Source organism: Brassica oleracea, chromosome C6 (genome assembly GCF_000695525.1).
Source record: "Brassica oleracea var. oleracea cultivar TO1000 chromosome C6, BOL, whole genome shotgun sequence".
NCBI lineage: Eukaryota > Viridiplantae > Streptophyta > Magnoliopsida > Brassicales > Brassicaceae > Brassica > Brassica oleracea.
The window spans coordinates 6,765,039-6,784,650 of NC_027753.1; the positions used below are offsets into that span (position 1 = coordinate 6,765,039).

Consider the following 19,612-nt stretch of genomic DNA (forward strand, 5'->3'; position numbering starts at 1 on the left):
ATATCTCTGTACCCCGCAATCTCAAACAATGCAGCCTAGTACAAACGTCTTTGTACCCCGCTAAACACACGGCCTAGTACAGATATCTCCGTACCCCGCGATCTCTCAAACAAGGCGTAGCTAGCACAGACGTCATGTGCCCCCGCAATCACACGGCCTAGTACAAACGTCTCTGTACCCCGCAAATTCCGCGGCCTAGTGCAGATACCTATGCACCCCGCAATCTCAACACATGGACTAACATATATACATATATATAATTAACAGTTTTTAACATCAATCAATTCAATCAACCGTTGAATCCTCTATTATCCTATTTCTAGTTTAACAATTAATATCAATAATGAGCAAGCAAGACTTACAAACAGACTCGATTCAAAGAGACGGATCCATGTTTCGAAACTAAACTTTCCATAATGGTAGTACTAAACTAGCTCGGGATTTAACGGAGTAGCCCTCACCTTAGCAACGAAGAGAAGTGGTAACTATGAACTCCAGCTGCTCAAATGGACTCCAAATCTGAAATCAGATCGAAATTTCGTGTCAGAACGCCTTTCGAACGGTCAAAAACGGAACTGGTCAAGGTTTGAGGAAAAGTCAACTCGCTGGTCAAAGGTCAACTCGGTCAAGCTTTGACCCGAAATCGATTTGACTAAACCGACCGGTTTACCCTAACCGAACCGAAATCAATTAAAACCGGTCAAACCAGTCAATCCACCGGTTTACCGGCGAGTCGCCGGCGAGTCACCGGTGTCGGTCACCGGCGGTGACGACGGAGATGCGGCGGCGGCTACGGTGGATCTGCGGCGGAGGACGGTGGTCCGACGGCGGCGCGTGTATCTCACGCTTGCGCAGAGGCGAAACTTCTGGAGGCGCGTACGGCTTCGTCCGGGCTCCTATTGAGGCGTTTTCGGTGGCTACGGATTCGTCTCGTCGAGAGGAACACGATGGTGGTCTTGGATTCACGAGATTCATCACGGTTAGAAAGTTATTGTCGATTTACTTAAACGGATGAAACTAAACTCAAAAACATGGCGGTTTCCGGTTACCTTTGGTTGCGGATGATGGTGGTGGCGAGCTCAACAGTCTGGCGTGCGGTGGCTCCGGCGACGAGTTCAGGTGAGCTTTCTCCCTTCTTCTTCTTCTTCTCTCTCTCTTTCTCTTTCTCTCTCTCTTTTTTAATTTGTGAATTATAGAAGATGGAGATGGTGGGAAAGAAGGTGGAGATGGTGGAAAAGAAGGTGAAAATGGTGGGGTTGGGGAAAGAAGTGGAGACGGTGGGATTGTGCACAATATCCATTTCCAGTCGATTACATCCATTACCAAAGAATTTTGATTTCAGCTCTGCAGTAGTGTCTAGTTACAAGCCACCTTGGCCTTTTAAGAGCCCACACAAATGGAGAATCAAACCGTACGAGCCCAATCCTTCAACTTGGTCCAACGGGTACATTTGAATCCAAATAAGAATATTAGCTAGTCTATTTGACTGTTCTGTGAATAAAGTTTTAGCACGACGAGATTTTATGATAGAAGTTTTTACATGAGTAAACAACGAACTGAAGACTTTCCTCAAATGGCACCATAATCGATATCCATTGGAATAGTGAAGATTCGAGTCTAAAACCTTTTATTCGATCCCAAAGATTCCAGATATATTATCAAAAGATAAATATTCTGATGGTCAAATGGTGTCGGTTATTAAGTCCAAAACAGGCATACGTGATACGTATACGTGATACGTGTACTAAATCACTGCTATATAAAAGGGACTAATTTAGAGTTCAATTAGATGTGGCACATAGGATGAAATATTCTCATCCAATCATTCTTCCACGTCATTACAAATTTAATCTGTTAGACCTCAAAATATCGATCCCAGTGGCTAACAACCCTAATAATAATAATAATACTAATACTAATCATTTGGTCCAACACCAGCATAACCCAATAACGTTTAAACAAATCTTTGAAATCCGTTTTGATAGCAAAATTGCCCTTCTTCTTTGGACTTCATGGATTCAAATTTATAAAGTGTCTTAATAATTAATAAGACTATTGAATATAGATTTAGGGATATAGATTAAAAATGTTTATGTTTGGAATTATATACTGTATAACACGCATGTATCGCAGCCACCAACTAAGCGAACAATTGTTTTTTAAAAGCACTATTATTAAAAAAATATATATGAACTTTACAATAAATAATACATATATGAACCGCAAAAAATCTATAGTGGTAAAAAAATTTATTTGTTGAGGTGCCACATAGGATGAAGTATTCTCATCCAATCATTCCTCTACGTCATTACGAATTTAACCTGTTAGGCCTCAAAATATCGATCCCAGTGGCTAACAACCCTAATAATGATAATAATACTAATACTAATCCTTTGGCCCAACACCAGCATAACCCAATAACGTTTAAACAAATCTTTGAAATCCGTTTTGAAAGCAAAATTGTCATTTTTCTTTGGACTTCATGGATTCAAATTTATAAGGTGTCTTAATAATCAATAAGACTATTGAATATAGATCCAGGGATATAGATTAAAAATGTTTATGTTTGGAATTATATACCGTCTAACACGCATGTATCGCAGCCACCAACGAAGCGAACAATTTTTTTTTTAAAGCACTATTATTAAAAAAATATGTATGAACTTTAAAATAAATAATATATATATGAACCGGAAAATCTACAGTGGTAAAAATCCCTATTTGTTTTACTAATTCATTTTGCCAGCCAAACATCTCACTTTGTATAATTTTCTCTTCCTCTAACCTAAAAATCCCACGACTACAGAGCCGCCCAACCAGAGTGTCTTCCCATCTTCTCCGGTAAACGCCTGAGACATCAACAATCAAATCTTCTTTATTACTCCTCCTAACGAACGGCCGTCTAACTCTCTACATCCCTCCTCTCACAATGATATCGAAGCCTCTTCAAGACACCATAATTACTCACTCAGATGAAACGCATCCTATCTCTCTCCATTCCATCTTCAGACTATATATACCCCAACCCAACTATCTCCTGCTCAGATCCTCAAATCCATTCCTAACACCATGGCAAATCAAACGGCAGACACCACCGTGCATGCTTCTCCTCCATTTTTCTTCAGACATGTTTCAGAAGGACCAGGAGATTCCAAGTTATTGTTTAAGCTAATCTATTTCTTGGAAGCTAGAAACAATCTCAAAGGAGGCATCCTTATTGGGCTTGAGTTGCAGATGATTGATGAAGAGGTATGTGTCTCATTCTTCATACTTTTGATTTACTACCGGTAGACCTCTCTAAATTTATTTGAATCCATTTTTATTATATGGAAATAAAACATTGTGTTATAAATAGTCGCTCAACACTGTCCGGTTTGCATATATTTGTTAGAGAGAATAATCTGAATTTTTAAGCCATGTTTCTACAATATGCAACTGAATTATTCATTTGCTCTGATCTCTAGGGTACTGTTGCTCAGGAGTTCATCGCTCAAAACCGTGTCAACAGATATGAAGATGAGCTATGTTGGGATTTATTAAGCACATGTCCAACTCTATATTATCTGATTAGTACGATATTGTCCACTTTGGGCCTTAGGCAAGCCCGCATGGTTTTACGTTTGGTTTCCATCCCAAAAGGTCTCGTACTATTAGAGTTGGACATCTCTTTATATATGAGACTCTCTTTGTCTAATTCTCCAATGTGGGACTTAGTTTGTTATATCACATTCTCCCCTTCAAACTAAGGATCACATTCATCTCGTGTCCCGCAACTGACTTCCAGGATCTTTTGACTTGATCTCTGCCACACACACCTCCCAATCCTAACTCGATGGGTCCCGTTCCTACTCGAAGGGTATTTTGGTTTTCTTGCAGATTTCTCGTTAACCGCTCTGATACCAATTGTTGGGATTTATTAAGCACATGTCCAACACTATATTATCTGATTAGTACGATATTGTCCACTTTGGGCCTTAGGCAAGCCCGCATGGTTTTACTTTTGGTTTCCATCCCAAAAGGCCTCGTACTATTAGAGTTGGACAGCTCTTTATATATTAGACTTTCTTTGTCTAATTCTCCAATGTGGGACTTAGTTTGTTATATCACAAGCTCAAACGTGGAAGCATCTACACTCTCACAAACTTCTTTGGATCCAACAACAAGGTGATGTATCGTGTGGCTGATCAGAAGCTGGTTATTTGCTTCACACACACCTCTGTCCTGAAAAAGCTTGAAGAAAACATTGAAGCCATTTTGGACCAGCGCTTCAAGTTCCATTCCTATGCAGATTTTGAAGCCAACTGCGATCTAAGAGGGGATCTTCATGGTGAGGTTTATATGAGTTATCATCAACTGTGAACTCTGAGAATATTCTGACTAACCATGTGTGAGTGTTGTAGATGTTGTTGGTCACCTTAAGTTGGTTGATGGCCAGCCTCTCCATCAACGTCCGGCTTTATGCACCAAGGATGGCTCAACTTCTCAGAAAATTATGGTCCACTTGCAACTTAAGGAGTAAGTGGTTGTATTTGAAGCAATCACTATATCGTTGCTTTAGTTAGTTGCTTTATCTACATTTACGTTTCTGATCTTTTTCCATACCATATTTCAAACTGCAGTGGTCCAGTTTTGAACATTTACCTATGGGACCAGGCTGCGGAAAATTTCCGACGCAAGTTCGATGAGAGTGTAACCACCCCAATCGTTCTGTTGGTTACAACGGTTAATCCGAAAAGGCTTGGTGGTAAACTTTTACCCTTCGTACTAACCTACTCTAACACTCTCATCTCAGTTACATGAGCCTTCAGCCACACTAACTGCTTCTGCCTCTTTCTCTCATGCGTACCAATTGACAGGGAAATTGTGCCTAAGCTCTATGTCCTCATCTAGGGTTTTCTTGGACCAGGAAGTTGACCCCACAAAAGAGTACTTGAACTGGTTAGTATTATAGTTCTTAGTATTTAACCACTTCTAATCATCACCTGACCAAAAATTCTTCTTAAAGGTTGGCTGCGAATAGGCCTGGGCGTTTTTACCTCAACCCGAAGTACCGATCTTAACCCGAACCAGAAAAACCGAAACCGAATTCGAACTGTTTTACAAAAATATCTGAATGGGACTTATGAGCTTACTTGGTTATAACCCGAACCGAACCGAAATCCAAATTAGGATCTGAAGATATCCGAAGATATCCGAAATTAGTTAAATATGTTAATGTTTTTATATATATTAAGGTGATTTAGATATTTTAGAGTATTCAAAATATTTTTGTAGTTTGTTTTATTTGTTATTTTGAATACTTTTAGTTAATTTAGATAGTTTAACTAATTTTAATTAGATTTGTAAATAATTTATATATTTTGAAAATTTTTTGGTCAATTTTCAAGGTTTTAAAAAAAATATTTTTTTACGATTTTAAACATTGGTAAATCCGATCCGAACCGAACCCGGAAGGAACCGAACTGAACCCGATCCGATAATTAGTAAAAACCGAATGGTACTTATGAGTATAAGACCGAAAATCCAAAAATCCGAATCACCCGGACCAAAACCGAATGGACCACCGAACGCCCAGGCCTAGCTGCGAATCATGCTTCTACTTCTTCAGTCAACACATTTGAAGTTGTTAATGTTGAAACACTCACAATACGTGAGATTGTTGCCTTCATCAAGCATCAGCCTGCTAAGGTAATTTGTATATCTTCATTAGAATAAAAAAAAAATGCAAATCTAGCTACTGATGATCATAAACATGTAATTTCAGATTGCCTACTTTGACTGCATTGCCACAATTGATGACGTTAAGCTTGGGACTGAGTGGTATTACATTGCTTGCAAAGTTTGTCAAACAAAGTTAACTCATGGGCCTACAACGTTGATGTGTCCAAAGTGCTGCAATGAAAATGCTACTGCATCGGCCAAGTAAGGGTCTTTCTATTTACATAATTGCATTCAAGAATACGTAACATATCAGTTCCCCTTAAACACAGCTTCCGCGTGGAATTGTCCGTCTATGATAATGAGGAGCAGTGCACTTTCATCATTCTTGGCGATGCTGGGAAAGAGCTAACAGGTCAAAATGCAACAGAATTAATCGATATGTATGCTGAGGTGCGTGACAATCTCCTATAGACTTGCATGTTTAGAGTTATGAAGTTACTAACTGTATGCTGTTATATTAGGAAAATGGTGGTGATGGTGCTGACCATGAGGTCCCACTACCATGATGTTTCATTGATACCATAGGACAGACGCACAAATTTAGGATCAAGGTCTCCCGCTTCAGTTTCACATCAAAGAAGCTTTCCTTGACTGTTACAAAGATAGTCTCCTCTGCAGCGCTACCTCTTAAAGACTGACCAGCTGACATGCCTGCTCTGCCTATTTATTCAAGCCAAGACAATCCTGTAGCCTGTGCGGTTGATAGCTCAGTGGTGACTGAAAGCAGTGGTGGAGGGTCTTCCTATGCAAACATTGATCCCAGCTGTTCAACTGACGAGCAGAAGAAACCAAAGCGCATTAGGCGTAATGGTTAGATCCTCCTTCACTCATGTCACTCCATCAATGACTGGTACAGACTGCCCAGTCAGCATTTCTTTGAAATAACAGTCTTTTTCTTTTCTTTTTTCTTTTTTTCTTTCTCTAAAGACAGCTATCAAGTATGTTTAAAAAATATAGTGGTTCGTTCTTGCACCAGAATCTTGGTTATGCAATTCAAAACCTATTATGTTGTTTTGTTACTTTTCTCCTTAAAACAGAGACAAAGAGTAATGAACAAAGACAAATTATGAGCTCTTATTATCGGATTGTTTTTTTTTTTTCCCTCTCGCTTCAATCTGATGACTGTAACTAATTATTTCAATTCACACAAGACTTTCAAATTTTAAACGTATCATATTAAATATAAAAATCTTCAACAGATTATAATACCTAAATGTTCTTCTCGATAGACAATAATATCAGAAAGGCAAATAGCACATCTCCTGCCACAATCACCGGCTGCAATCACTGAAAGTTAAAAAAAATCTTTTGTCTCATCAATACAAATCAACAAAATATACAAATAAATTCAGTAACATTGCATATTTGATACAAACCGGTTAACAACCTCAGCTCCACATAACATTCGCATCATCTTCCACTCAGAAATTTGCAACGAGAAGAAAGGCGGAGACAACTATTACGTGTAAGTTACTCAATCAGTGGATTTCCACATTTCAAGATCTCTCTCTTTCGCTGACTCATTTTCTAATTATTTCTTTCATCAAAGGGTCGGTTTCCTCAACACGATGGTCAAATCAAACCACAATGATCCTCCACCTGCTGGAGGTAAATCAAAATTACGACTTTACTGTGCATTTATAGAATTCTCGAACACATACGAACCCAATCACCCCTCTCTGGAATCCAAGAAATTATTTGTCCAAAATCCGGACAGAACATATCTTAACTATTAAGTGCAAAATCAAGCGTAGAGATAGTTTGATTTGGTAGGTTATACTACGAAAATAACACAACAAAACCTTAGTATTAAATTCTCGATCTATTTATCTGGTTTTTTAGTTCATAAGTTTTTTTCAAAGGGCCCTTTTTCAATGTAATTCATAAAATTTCTAATTAGTTTATCGATGGAAGACCTAAACACACTTTTAAAAGATTATTTCCAAATTCAAAACACCATAATGCTAAACAATATCTCAATTACGAAGTACTTTTACATATTTTTAATTTTCAACACGTTAATTTAATTTCCATTACTACAGAAAATCACTATACACAACCAAAAACATCAACTCCCCTCTACTTTTACATCTCTATCGATTGACTTCCAACTTCATCCGCATAAAAAAATGAACAATCAATCTTAAAAAACTTAATGTCATATATTCCTTCTTATAATTACTTTAAATCTATTGTAACAACAACCGGAAACAGCCACAACTATGGTCATACACAAATTTTAACTTCACCCAATATCCGCGCGTAGCGTGGACACGAACCTAGTAATAGATAAAACCTCTAGTTACCCTCTATGAGAACGATATATTCGGACTATGGTGATCAAAGACTTCACAGAGCTCACTTTTTAATACTGAAAGTTCCAGATAGCAAACCAAGTTCCAAGCGTTACCTAGTGATTAGTGAGTAGTGAGAGGAGAAAAGCTCAAACTGATTTTCTTTTTGAAAATATTCTAATGTCAACGTGACATTGTATAATGTTATAACATTCTTTGCGGCTTAAGATTAGTGTCATTATTATTATGTCGCTATTGAAGTATTGATACGTACAAGTAGGATTATTATGAAAACATTCTTCGTTTTCACATTTTTCCGGATCTATCTTTCAAGAACGAAGAATGATATCAATTAATGCTTGATTTTGCAACACGCATAAGATTCTACGGTTTAGTAAGATTTATAACGGGAAAAGATAAATTGACCAAATATTCCTCGTTTTTAAGTAGATTCATATAAAGATTGATTCTATCTCTTTAGAGTACTAATAAAATACAATAGAGTGTGTTTTAACTAAAAACTAAAATACAATAGTGTTCAAAAGATGGAAGAGAATATTGCTCAAAAGAGCTTTATTTTACTTTCGATAATAAGAATATCTAGCATCTCAATTAATTTTCATAAAAAAGTAACACAGATGAATATCTTGGTTTTTAATTTCTTGTTAATGCACATAATTTCAATTTCGTCTACTCAAATAACAACAACTTAGTTCTTAATTAACATAAATTAAACTTATGACCAGTAGATTTATGCATTGCTTTATCTAGGCATATGCATATTAAGATAGTTGGGGTAGTTCAGTTCTGGTAGTTTGGAATTCAGATAGTTGGGTTTGGTCAAAATCTTGTCGAATTGAGCCGATTTTTTTTTATTTATTCGGTTTATTATTAGAATAGCTTGGTGTTTATTTATTTACCGAAACTAACCGAAATTTTTGTTTATGATTATACTCATTTAAAATTTGGCTAAATTTTGAGTATTTTCGGTTAGTTTAGTCTGAAATTTTGGTTAATTCAGTTGGTATGAGTCGAAAGTCGAAACTTGGTTTTAAAAAAAAAATTAGAAAATATATTATCAAACCGAACTAAAAACCAATTTTTGTTTATAAACACTATGAATTAAACAGAACTCACAGCCCAACTAACTAAACTAACCAGAAATTTTTGTTGGGTTTGGTTTGGTTCAAAACCGCAAACCTAGCTTTACAATCATAACAACTTTATTTAGGTATTGAAAAAAGAATGTTTTGGGTGGTTCACTTGTTCCGCTATGCGGGCCTGTAACGATGTTTCCATTCGCATTACCTCTTTTGCATGTAATTTTAGTTTAAATTAAAAAAGAAATAACAATAGAATAACAAGTGCGGTACATAAAGTGATGTTTCGACTTTAAACGCACCTGAAAAGTAGAAGAAGCAAATATGGTGTGTTTAATTTTTTTTTTTTTAAACTGTTTTTTTAGATAAAGAAATATGTAAATATGATTTGTATTTATATTTTAAATTCTTGATTGTATTTTTTTTCTATGTGGTGTCATAAGAAGAATTTTAAATTTTATATATTTACTAAAAATATATTTTTTTTAATATTTAAATATATTTAAATTTAATTTGTATTCTGCACCGTTCATTCTACTTTTATCATTCAACTCTTGGTTTGGCATTTGCTTTTTGTTACCATTTACATTTTACATTGTACTGTTTTTTTTTGTTTAACCGCTATTAATCCGTAGTTTATGAATCCAAATTTAAACCATACCGCATCATATTAACCGCTTTATCCGCACCGATTATCCCGATATTACCATTCAGAGCCAATGCAAGAAAAGTAAAGAAAGATAAAGCTCTTTAGAACATCAAGCTATAAATAGTTCTTTGATTAATATACTACTACATTCCATCTCAGATGTTCATCACACACATTTATATGGAAAATTCCCAATTACATGGACTAAACTTCTAATGATATACAACATAGACACGTCATACTCATATTTGCTTCATCAACTTTTTAGTATCCACGTGATTATATACAAACACAAAACCATCAATGCCAGGGGCGGATCTAGAAAATAATATAACCTGGGACACAATAAATATTAAAATATAAAATTTAATTTAGTATATTAAATCAAATTATATTCTTTTAAAAGACATTCATAACAAAATTCTTTTATCTTAGTTTAAATGAATTAAAACCCAATTTTCACGTTTTTAAATGTTTGTTTTAAATTATATATTGCACATAATAATTTTATTATGAAAAATAATTCCTTTAGTTTTTATTTCAATCTGACTACTAAAAATAAACTTAGTAAAATAATTGTTACAACAAAATTTGAATAAATTATATTATTTTACTTAGGTAGCAAAAACAAGAAAGTTTATCATTTATGAAAAGGTGAATCAAAAGTGCGTAAGATAAAATGAAAGGACAAAACCCATATAGCTCATGGTTCGAACAATGAGTGGGTGGGACACAAATAAGCTTTTAGAGCCAAATAAGCTACACACTTGCATCTGTATATTTCTTACACAAAGTATATATAATATCAGTACGTGGCACGTGCCACACCCATACTGTACGTGGATCCGTCCCTGATCAATGCCATGGCATATTTTATTTATTAAAGCCATATATTAAAATATTTTATATATTTTATCACTAATTGAACCAGTTGTCATGCATACATACACATTGCGGCTTTGTGCTGGAGATCCAGAACTCGTGATTATTGTTTTTCTATCTATTGATTTTTATACTTTAGTATCATAAATTTTGTATTTATTCTTCAAGATACATGTTTTAAGGTCTTTGTATTATTAACTGGTATACATTTGTACTATATGTATGCCTACTGATGTATCATGTATGCAATCAAGCCATCTCCCACTCAATTCCAAAACACTATTTTACTGTGATTTTGACACAAAAACTTTCTCTAACCCAACACTAAAAATCACGCCATTTTAATGCAACACTATAATTTCACACCAAATTTGATGTGATACTATTTACCTCACTAAAATACTATTCATCCCAATAAAATACTATTTACTTAATTTATTAATAAACTAGACAATTAAATAAATGATAAATAAAAACATAAATACATATAATATTATAAAATAGTTTTTAGTGTGAAATTTGGTGTTATGATTGGAAAAAAACATTTTTTAGTGTTGAAATTATATTAAAATAATGTGATTTTAATACTAAAATAGTGTTATAGATCGGAGATGCTCCAAGAGAATGAACAAAAAAAATGTATATAAACAGAGAACTCACATGGCTTTTGGAGGGGCCCTGACAGTAATTAATTATTATGAATCCCCTAAACAAACATAGCTTAATGGAACTTTATTTTTTTTAGCTATGCCAAAATTAATTATTTTATTTCTCATAAAATTCAATTCACTCTATTTGTTTATTTGTCTCAATTGCTCTAGACTTGTGAATATTCTATCCTGGAATAAGTTCCAATTTCAGCCTTGTTTATACCTGGAAAATCGTAAAGGGATAAACATGATAATATGATTTTCCTATTGTTATGGGACTAGATAACCTTTACCTAGCTAGCATAGTATATTCTTACGTTGTATATATACTCAGCCTATTGTATCAATAAACACATGTTTTCATAATATATTTCATGGTATCAGAGCTAAAATCTTACAAATCTCTGACCTAATTTATCTTTTTTCATACTACTAAACTACTATGTCTGGCGATAATATATCATGTTCGACACCAAACCCTACTACTACTGCGATAATTCAGGTTGTTCAACCTGGGTAGCCTTACTATCTTCATCCCTCGGATAATCCAGAGGCTCTTATAACCTCTGTATTGCTTAATAGTGAGATCTATTTGAAGTGGTCAACAGAACTTTGAAACTCTCTTCAAGCAAAACAGAAGATCGGTTTCATTGACGAGACGACTCTGATCCGGATCTTTCTCGATGGTTGGCTGCAAATTCGATGATTGTTGGCTGGATCAGAACGTCAATGGATGCTAAGGTTCGGTCGACGGTCACGTTTGTTCCTGAAGCACGCAAACTTTGGGAAACTCTCTGCTTCCGCTTCTCCGTTAAAAACGGAACTCGTATGCATCAACTTCAGGATGCAATTATAAATTGCAGACAAGATGGTCAGTCAGTACTTGATTACTACGAAAGACTTGCCAAGTTATGGGAAGAACTTCAAAATCTTAAAACGACGAGGTCGTGTATTTGTGAAGCGGCTGCTGATATAGAGAAGGAACGAGAAGACACTCGTGTTCACAAATTCCTCTTTTGTCTTGACGATGCACGATTCTCATCCATACGGTCTCGGATTACTGATGAAGAACCGGTACCTGAAATCAACATTGTCTATTCTCGTGTGATTCGCGAAGAACAGAATATGCGTAATACGCAAGTTAAAGAACAACGTGCAGATGCTCTTGGCTTCTCTGCAACAACAGAATCAATCACGGCAGCTCCACCTACTTCTACAGACTCTACAAGCTATCGTTCACGAGATCCTAATCGGTCGTGTACTCATTGTGGACGTAAAGGACACGAGGTGTCTGAATGTTTTCTTCTTCATGGGTACCCTGAGTGGTATCAAGAACAGTTTCAACGCTCCAATAACTCATCTCCGGGACAGTCATCACAGAGTTCGCGTGGGGGCAGAAGAGGTCGTTCCAATGGGAACAGAGGGCGTGGGCGCGGTCGTGCTTCACACGCTACCACTTCTTTCAACAATGATCAGATCGCTTCTTTGATTACTCTTCTTCAAAACCAGCAATCCAATCTATCCTCGGAACGTCTCTCGGGTAAAAAAAATATTACGGATGCTATTATTGATACAAGAGCCTCTCACCACATGACGGGAGATTTATCTTTGCTGCACGATGTCACTGATATACAACCATCGGCAGTCACGTTTCCGAATGGGAAAGCATCTACAGCAACGAAATATGGAACTTTGCGATTAAGCAAAGATTACTCTCTTCATGACGTTCTATACGTTCCAGATTTCTATTGCACTTTAATCTCAGTTTCAAAATTATTGAAGCAAACCGGTTGCATAGCAATATTTACTGATACACTATGTGTTTTGCATGACCGTTTTTCGAGGACTCTGATTGGAACAGGTGAAGAGCGAGAGGGGGTTTACTATTTTACGGGGGTCAAGGTCGCACGAGTAAATGTAGCATCAACGTCGAAGTTTTCTTTTTCGGTACTATGGCATCGTCGTCTTGGACACCCATCCTACAAAGTTTTATCTACTCTACCGGTTTTTGATAGTCTTAAAATAGATCCTATTGTTTTTGGCCAGTGTGACATTTGTTTTCGTGCTAAAAAAACACGAAAGCCTTTTCCTGATAGTTTGAATAAAGTTGAGGCACCGTTTTCACTTATACATTGTGACGTTTGGGGACCGTATCGCAAACCTTCTTCTTCTGGTGCAAACTACTTTCTAACTATTGTTGATGATTATTCGAGAGCTGTATGGACATATTTGATGCTCGCAAAATCTGAAGTTTCAACCCTAATACAAAATTTATGCGCCATGGCTGCAAAACAGTTTGGTTATGACTTGAAGAAGGTTCGCTCAGACAATGGAACATAATTTATGGTACTCAAAACATTTTTCCAGACGAATGGCATCCATCATGAGACGTCGTGTGTTGACACACCTCAACAGAATGGTCGTGTGGAAAGGAAACACATACATATTTTTAATATAGCTCGGGCGTGTTTGTTCCAAGGACGGCTTCCGGTTGAGTTTTGGGGGGAGAGTGTCATGACCGCTGCACACATAATCAATCGCACGCCATCACCAATTCTTGATGGGAAGACTCCGTATGAACTGTTACATGGAAAGCCTCCTGTGTTTGATCTCTTGAGAGTTTTCAGTTGCTTATGCTATGCACACAGACGCGCAAGGGACAAAGGCAAGTTTGGAGATAGGGGTCGCAGGTGCATTTTCGTGGGCTATCCCTTTGGGACTAAAGGATGGAGGTTATTTGATATAGAACGCAATGAATTCTTCTTAGTCAAGATGTTATCTTCTTCGAAGACGACTTTCCTGGAATAGAGGATACTACATATGTTTCTCCTCCCCAACTATAGCTCAATGAACCCATTGATGATTGGCTTGTACCAATGCCTGAATCAAGGGGGAGTAGCTTGATTCAACCTCCGCCACAAGCTACTACGTCTCCTACGTCTCCTATGGCTAAACCTTCAACTGACGAACCAGACTTACCTTCTACTGATAACACAACCCCACCTACACCTACCAGTTCGACAACAGTCGTTCCTACATCACCCCAGCCACCCTTATCTCCCGAGATTCACGGTAATATACAACATGAATCTTTTTCGCCCGGACTGCTAGAGGTTCTTGGCAAAGGCCATCGAACTAAGAAGCCATCTATACTTCTAAAGGAGTTTGTGACCAATACTGCTCAGACTACGACCCTCCCCTCTCTCGCTCAAGCACGTTCTGATCATGATCTCTCGGCATCTGGTCCAGGTAAAAATCCGTACCCTATTGCTAATTATCTCTCTACTTCTATATTTAATGAGAAACATCAAGCTTTTCTCGCAACCATTACTACTGAATCAGTTCCAAAGACATATAGCAAAGCTGTTCGCGACCCTCGGTTCAATGGTGCAATGAAAACAGAGATTGTGGCTTTGGAACATCAACATACATGAGATGTCACAACATTACCTCTTGGCAGGAAAGCAATCAGCTGTCAATGGATTTACAGTAACAAATACAAAGCAGATGGAACAGTTGAACGACCGAAAGCTCGTCTTGTTGCTTGCGGAAATTGACAAAAAGAAGGCAGTGATTACACAGATACATTTGCTCCCGTCGCAAAGATGAACATTGTTTGATTCTTACTAGCAGTGGCCGCAGCTCAAAGATGGGAAATCCATCAAATGGATGTTCATAATGCTTTTCTACATGGAGATTTAGAAGAAGAAATTTATATGCAGCTGCCTCCGGGATTCAAAACTGACAAACCAAATCAGGTACGTCGCCTACGAAAGTCCTTATATGGTCTAAAGCAAGCACCTCGGTGTTGGTTTGCCAAACTCAGCAAGGCTCTTCTTGCCTTCGGCTTCAGCCAAAGCCGTGAGGACTATTCTCTGTATACATACGTCGACAACAACAAGAACATATGTCTTAACATCCTTGTCTACGTTGACGACTTTATAATCACTGGGAATGATCTATCGACTGTCCAGAAGTTTAAGACCTATCTTCACAAGTGTTTCAAGATGAAAGATTCAGGTAAACTCAAATATTTTCTTGGCTTGGAAATAGCTCATGGTCCAGAAGGCATCTTTGTGTCACAACGAAAATATACTATGGATATTGTCACAGAATGTGGCTTGTTGGGGGCGAAACCATCGTCTACACCGACGGAACTCAACCACAAGCTTGTTCCTGCAGACAAAACGAATTCTCATACTCTACTTCCTGATCCGAGCAAGTATCGTTGTCTTGTTGGTCGTCTTATATACCTTACTTTTACTCGACCGGACTTGAACTACATCATCCACATTCTCTCGCAGTTCATGCAAAAACCGTTGGAAGCTCATTGGCTTGCGGCTCTTTGTGTTGTCCGTTATTTAAAAGGCACACCGGATCAAGGAATCATGTTAAAGGCTGCGTGTAACATGCAGATTACTGCATACTGTGATGCCCATTGGTCGGCATGTCCTACTACTAGACGCTCTCTTAGCGCCTATGTTATCTTTCTTGGGGACTCTCTGGTCTCTTGGCGAACAATCAAGCAGCGTACAGTCTCGTGATCTTCGGCTGAATCAGAGTATAGAGCCATGGCTGATACAACGTGTGAATTGATTTGGCTTAAGCGACTTATAGTTATGCTTCGTTTCCAGCATTCTCAACCTATTTCTCTACATTGCTATAGCAAATCAGCAATTCATATTGCTACTAATCCAGTTTTCCATGAACGTACTAAACATGTCGAAAATGATTGTCATACTACAAGGGATGCAGTAAATGCCAAGTTTCTCACATTGAAACATCTATCTACTAAGGAACAACCGGCTGATATTCTCACTAAAGCTCTTCCTACACCAACTTTTCAGTATTTGCTGTTCAAGTTAGGCATTCGAGATACCTCATTGCCAACTTGAGGCGGAGTAAAGGGATAAACATGATAATATGATTTCCCTATTGTTATGGGACTAGATAACCTTTACCTAGCTAGCATAGGATATTCTTACGTTCTATATATACTCAGCCTATTATATCAATAAACCCACGCTTTCATAATATATTTCAAAACGTTATACTATTTTATGCAAAAACCAATATATTCAGTCCCAGATATATATAATAAAAAATTGTCAAAAATAATTGAAGAAAGGCTGCCCATGTGGGCACTTCCAAGTAATCTCCAGAATCGATGCTTCAAATACATTGGATGTTACTAAACAACACATATATGAACAAACAAACACCCACAAAAGAAGATCAGAAGACCCGATCTTTGTTATAAACACACAACTTCTCTCTTTTTAGAATATCTTGTCTTCATTTTCTTACAACTTTCTAGTCTTTCTCTACTTTTTTCAGTCTCTAGTTTGAAAAGGAAATGGATCTTGTAAGTTCGAGTGAATCATTTATTGATGATCTTATAGAAGATTACTGGTTCTTTGAGAACTTATTTACCAGGAGATCGAGAGCCTTAAGGTATTGTCACTCAGATCCTTACCCTTCTTCTTCTTCTTTGACTTGTCCTGAAAAAATGGGAGATTCAGATGAGAGGAAATATCTAGAAGCTTCCACAGTGCGATGTTTGATCAGGGCAGCTTCGGTAGATGGAAGAGAAAGAGGATCCGAGACGAAGCAGTTGTCTGAAAATATTATGGTTCAAGAACAGACACCATTTATGTCTTTCTTGCATAAGAAGGAACCTGTGGTTCTTCCCAAATCTGGATCTCGCTCGGCTCCGGGGAAGATTCAAGAACCTTCCACAGAGCGCAGTTTGATCCGGGCACCTTCTTTGCCACCTCGGATAGACAAAAGAGAAATGGACTTAGAGGCAAAGAAGATGATTAATAAGCTGACACGGCAGTTCTCTGAGAAGATTAGGGTTCTAGAACCAACGACAACGAGTGATCGTTTCTTGCAGAAGAAGAAAAATCTTGCTCCAAAGAAAGGTAGTAATACTGAAAGGAACAGAAGAGGAGCTGATAGTAGTAGCAGTGTCAAGATTAGTTTGCAAAGAACTCATACGATGCCAAATAACATTAGAAGAGGAGAAGATGAACTTGAAGATCAAGAAACCGACTCAAGAATGGGATTCTTGATCCGTGAAGCTCTTGCAAGCTCACAAAATGTTCAAAAGGTAAATAAAATGATTCACTCTATATGCCAAAAAAAAAAAAAAAAAAATCTGAAAAGCTTTGAATCTTGAAATGTAGGTTTCAGGCAATCAAAGGCAGAGACCACCGAGAAACTTGAAGTCAGAAGCAACTGTTTTGGTCAAACAAACAAGCCCAAGTCCCAAAACGCTGCGTAAAACGGTAAGCAGCATAGAAACAGCCAAAGAGATTCAAGGTTATGATGATCAAGTGGTCGAGCCACGTGTTGTGAAAGGGTTAGCTACACCACCTAGGGTTCCGAAGGATACAAGGAAAGAAATGAAGGATCAGATCAAGTTTTGGGCTCGAGCTGTAGCTAGTAATGTCCGACAAGAGTGCTGAAAATTCTTCTAATTACACTAATTAACTCTGTTCTTGTATGGCACTATTCCGTACTGATGATTCTTATCTTGAACTCTATTGTGTTTATTTTCTTTCTGATCCTCCTGAAATAATAAGATTCTTCTGTTTATGTGATGATGATGTTCTTTATTTTTTTTTTTTGCAAGAAAAAAAGTCATGATTATCATGAAGAAAAGGGGTTGAGAGAAAACAACAAGGAAGAACATTATAATAATGAATCTTAATGAAAAATTTATATTTAAAACCAAAAGAAAGAACATAATTATTTGTGATTTGATTGCGATTTATGCAGAGTTTCCTAGAAGCATCCGAGTTACAATATTCATTCAGTTTCGATAACATTACACGTAAAATACGTTGAATCATGTTGGCTTAAATATTTGTTTAAGTAATAACGTGGAACTAACTAGATTGAACCGGTTCTTGACTGCAGAGATCTTTCTCGTAAGACCTAAACGATAATAGTTTATGCATTTATTCAACCTCAAGAAGTTGATGTCAAAGTAATAAACTAATAATCGAGCATCCTTTGAAAGGATATACTAACGCAAAATCTGATAATGTAAGTATGTAATACGCTAGTTTGCATAGAGAAAATGATTCCATAACATGTGACCGTCAATTACGGATTACTGTTATAGGATTTTTAGTTGCTAGCGTCCAATAAACTTCAATACATTGTTACTATTTTTGCGACCAAATCATCTTACAAAAAGAGAAACACATTTTAACTAACAGACAACTCACACCAGACTTTTATACTTTTTAACCGATCACAGAAGCATGATAGGACAGTATTATATAAACTACGGAGAACTAAATATTGTAAAGAATAAATTTGATAAAATTATACCAAAGATTAAGAAAAAGATGATTCAACTGTAGAGACGAGATATTATCTCTTTCTTTAACTCAAAATATGTCCCGTAGTGCGACGGTTCGATAACGTAGTGAGTCCCAAGATACAACTGCAAAAAATCTTCTAATTTGCGTCACTCTATTAAAAGCCTGACGAAACTAGTTTTGTGTATACTCTCAGACTCAAAAGAAAATCAAAGAGAAAGATAAAAGAAATGTGAAGGATTGATTCGTTTTCTATGTATATCTTACACTACACAAGTGCTCTCTTATTTATAGCATAAAGAGATTAGTACACGTTATGAAATTAATGGAGTCAACAAACGTATGAATCAATTGTGATAAATGGAATTGATCTCAATGACTCACGCACGTTAACTTTGCAAAGTAACATTATGGTTTTTGACCAAGCTTGAGTTCGTAATTTTTATATTTAAATGAACATATAAAAATTATTATGAATAAAAATAAATAAGTTAATAGACATAATGCCTCATTAACAAATTTAAATTCAAATTCTAACTCAAATATCCAAAGTGAACCATTTGCTAAATATTTTATATTTAGCCAAATTTAAAAGCTTTATAAGCTTTGCATATCAATCACTTTGGACCTCCATTTCTCATTCAATACAACTCTGATTTTGACCAACAAATACACTAACGCATAGTGTTCACGGTGACGATTACATCGTGCCCAAATTCCGGTCTTTCCGACAGACGTCTCCGTCGAAAAACCCATCGAAAAATGGTCCGCACCATTTTGTCAAAAATGAGTTCCAACAATCCCCCACATGAATAGAAATGACTCTATACACATGACTCAAGAAAAAGAAAAAAAAACTTTTGAGAGTACGAGCGAAAAATCCACTGCACGATGAGTTGGTAGCAATTTTTCAGCCTTGAACCAGTCATTGTTAATAGCTATCGGATTATTACTCGAACAGGAGGTGGCCATGATGTCTTGA

At 36.7% G+C, this 19,612-nt stretch overlaps 2 protein-coding genes across 2 annotated transcripts; both read left to right on the forward strand.

Annotated features, from left to right (window-relative positions):
• The first annotated feature begins 3,069 nt into the window (after nt 1-3,069).
• On the forward strand, nt 3,070-6,227 carry LOC106297340. Its single transcript, XM_013733600.1, has 8 exons — nt 3,070-3,249; nt 4,111-4,327; nt 4,401-4,515; nt 4,620-4,744; nt 5,609-5,688; nt 5,765-5,922; nt 5,991-6,111; nt 6,183-6,227. The coding sequence occupies exons 1-8, from the start codon at nt 3,070-3,072 to the stop codon at nt 6,225-6,227; spliced, it is 1,041 nt and encodes a 346-aa protein (XP_013589054.1).
• Nucleotides 6,228-16,339: 10,112 nt separating this feature from the next.
• Nucleotides 16,340-17,901, forward strand: LOC106299010. The gene is made up of 2 exons (XM_013735138.1): nt 16,340-17,408; nt 17,485-17,901. The coding sequence occupies exons 1-2, from the start codon at nt 16,653-16,655 to the stop codon at nt 17,764-17,766; spliced, it is 1,038 nt and encodes a 345-aa protein (XP_013590592.1). The 5' UTR covers nt 16,340-16,652; the 3' UTR covers nt 17,767-17,901.
• The last annotated feature ends 1,711 nt before the right edge of the window (nt 17,902-19,612 follow it).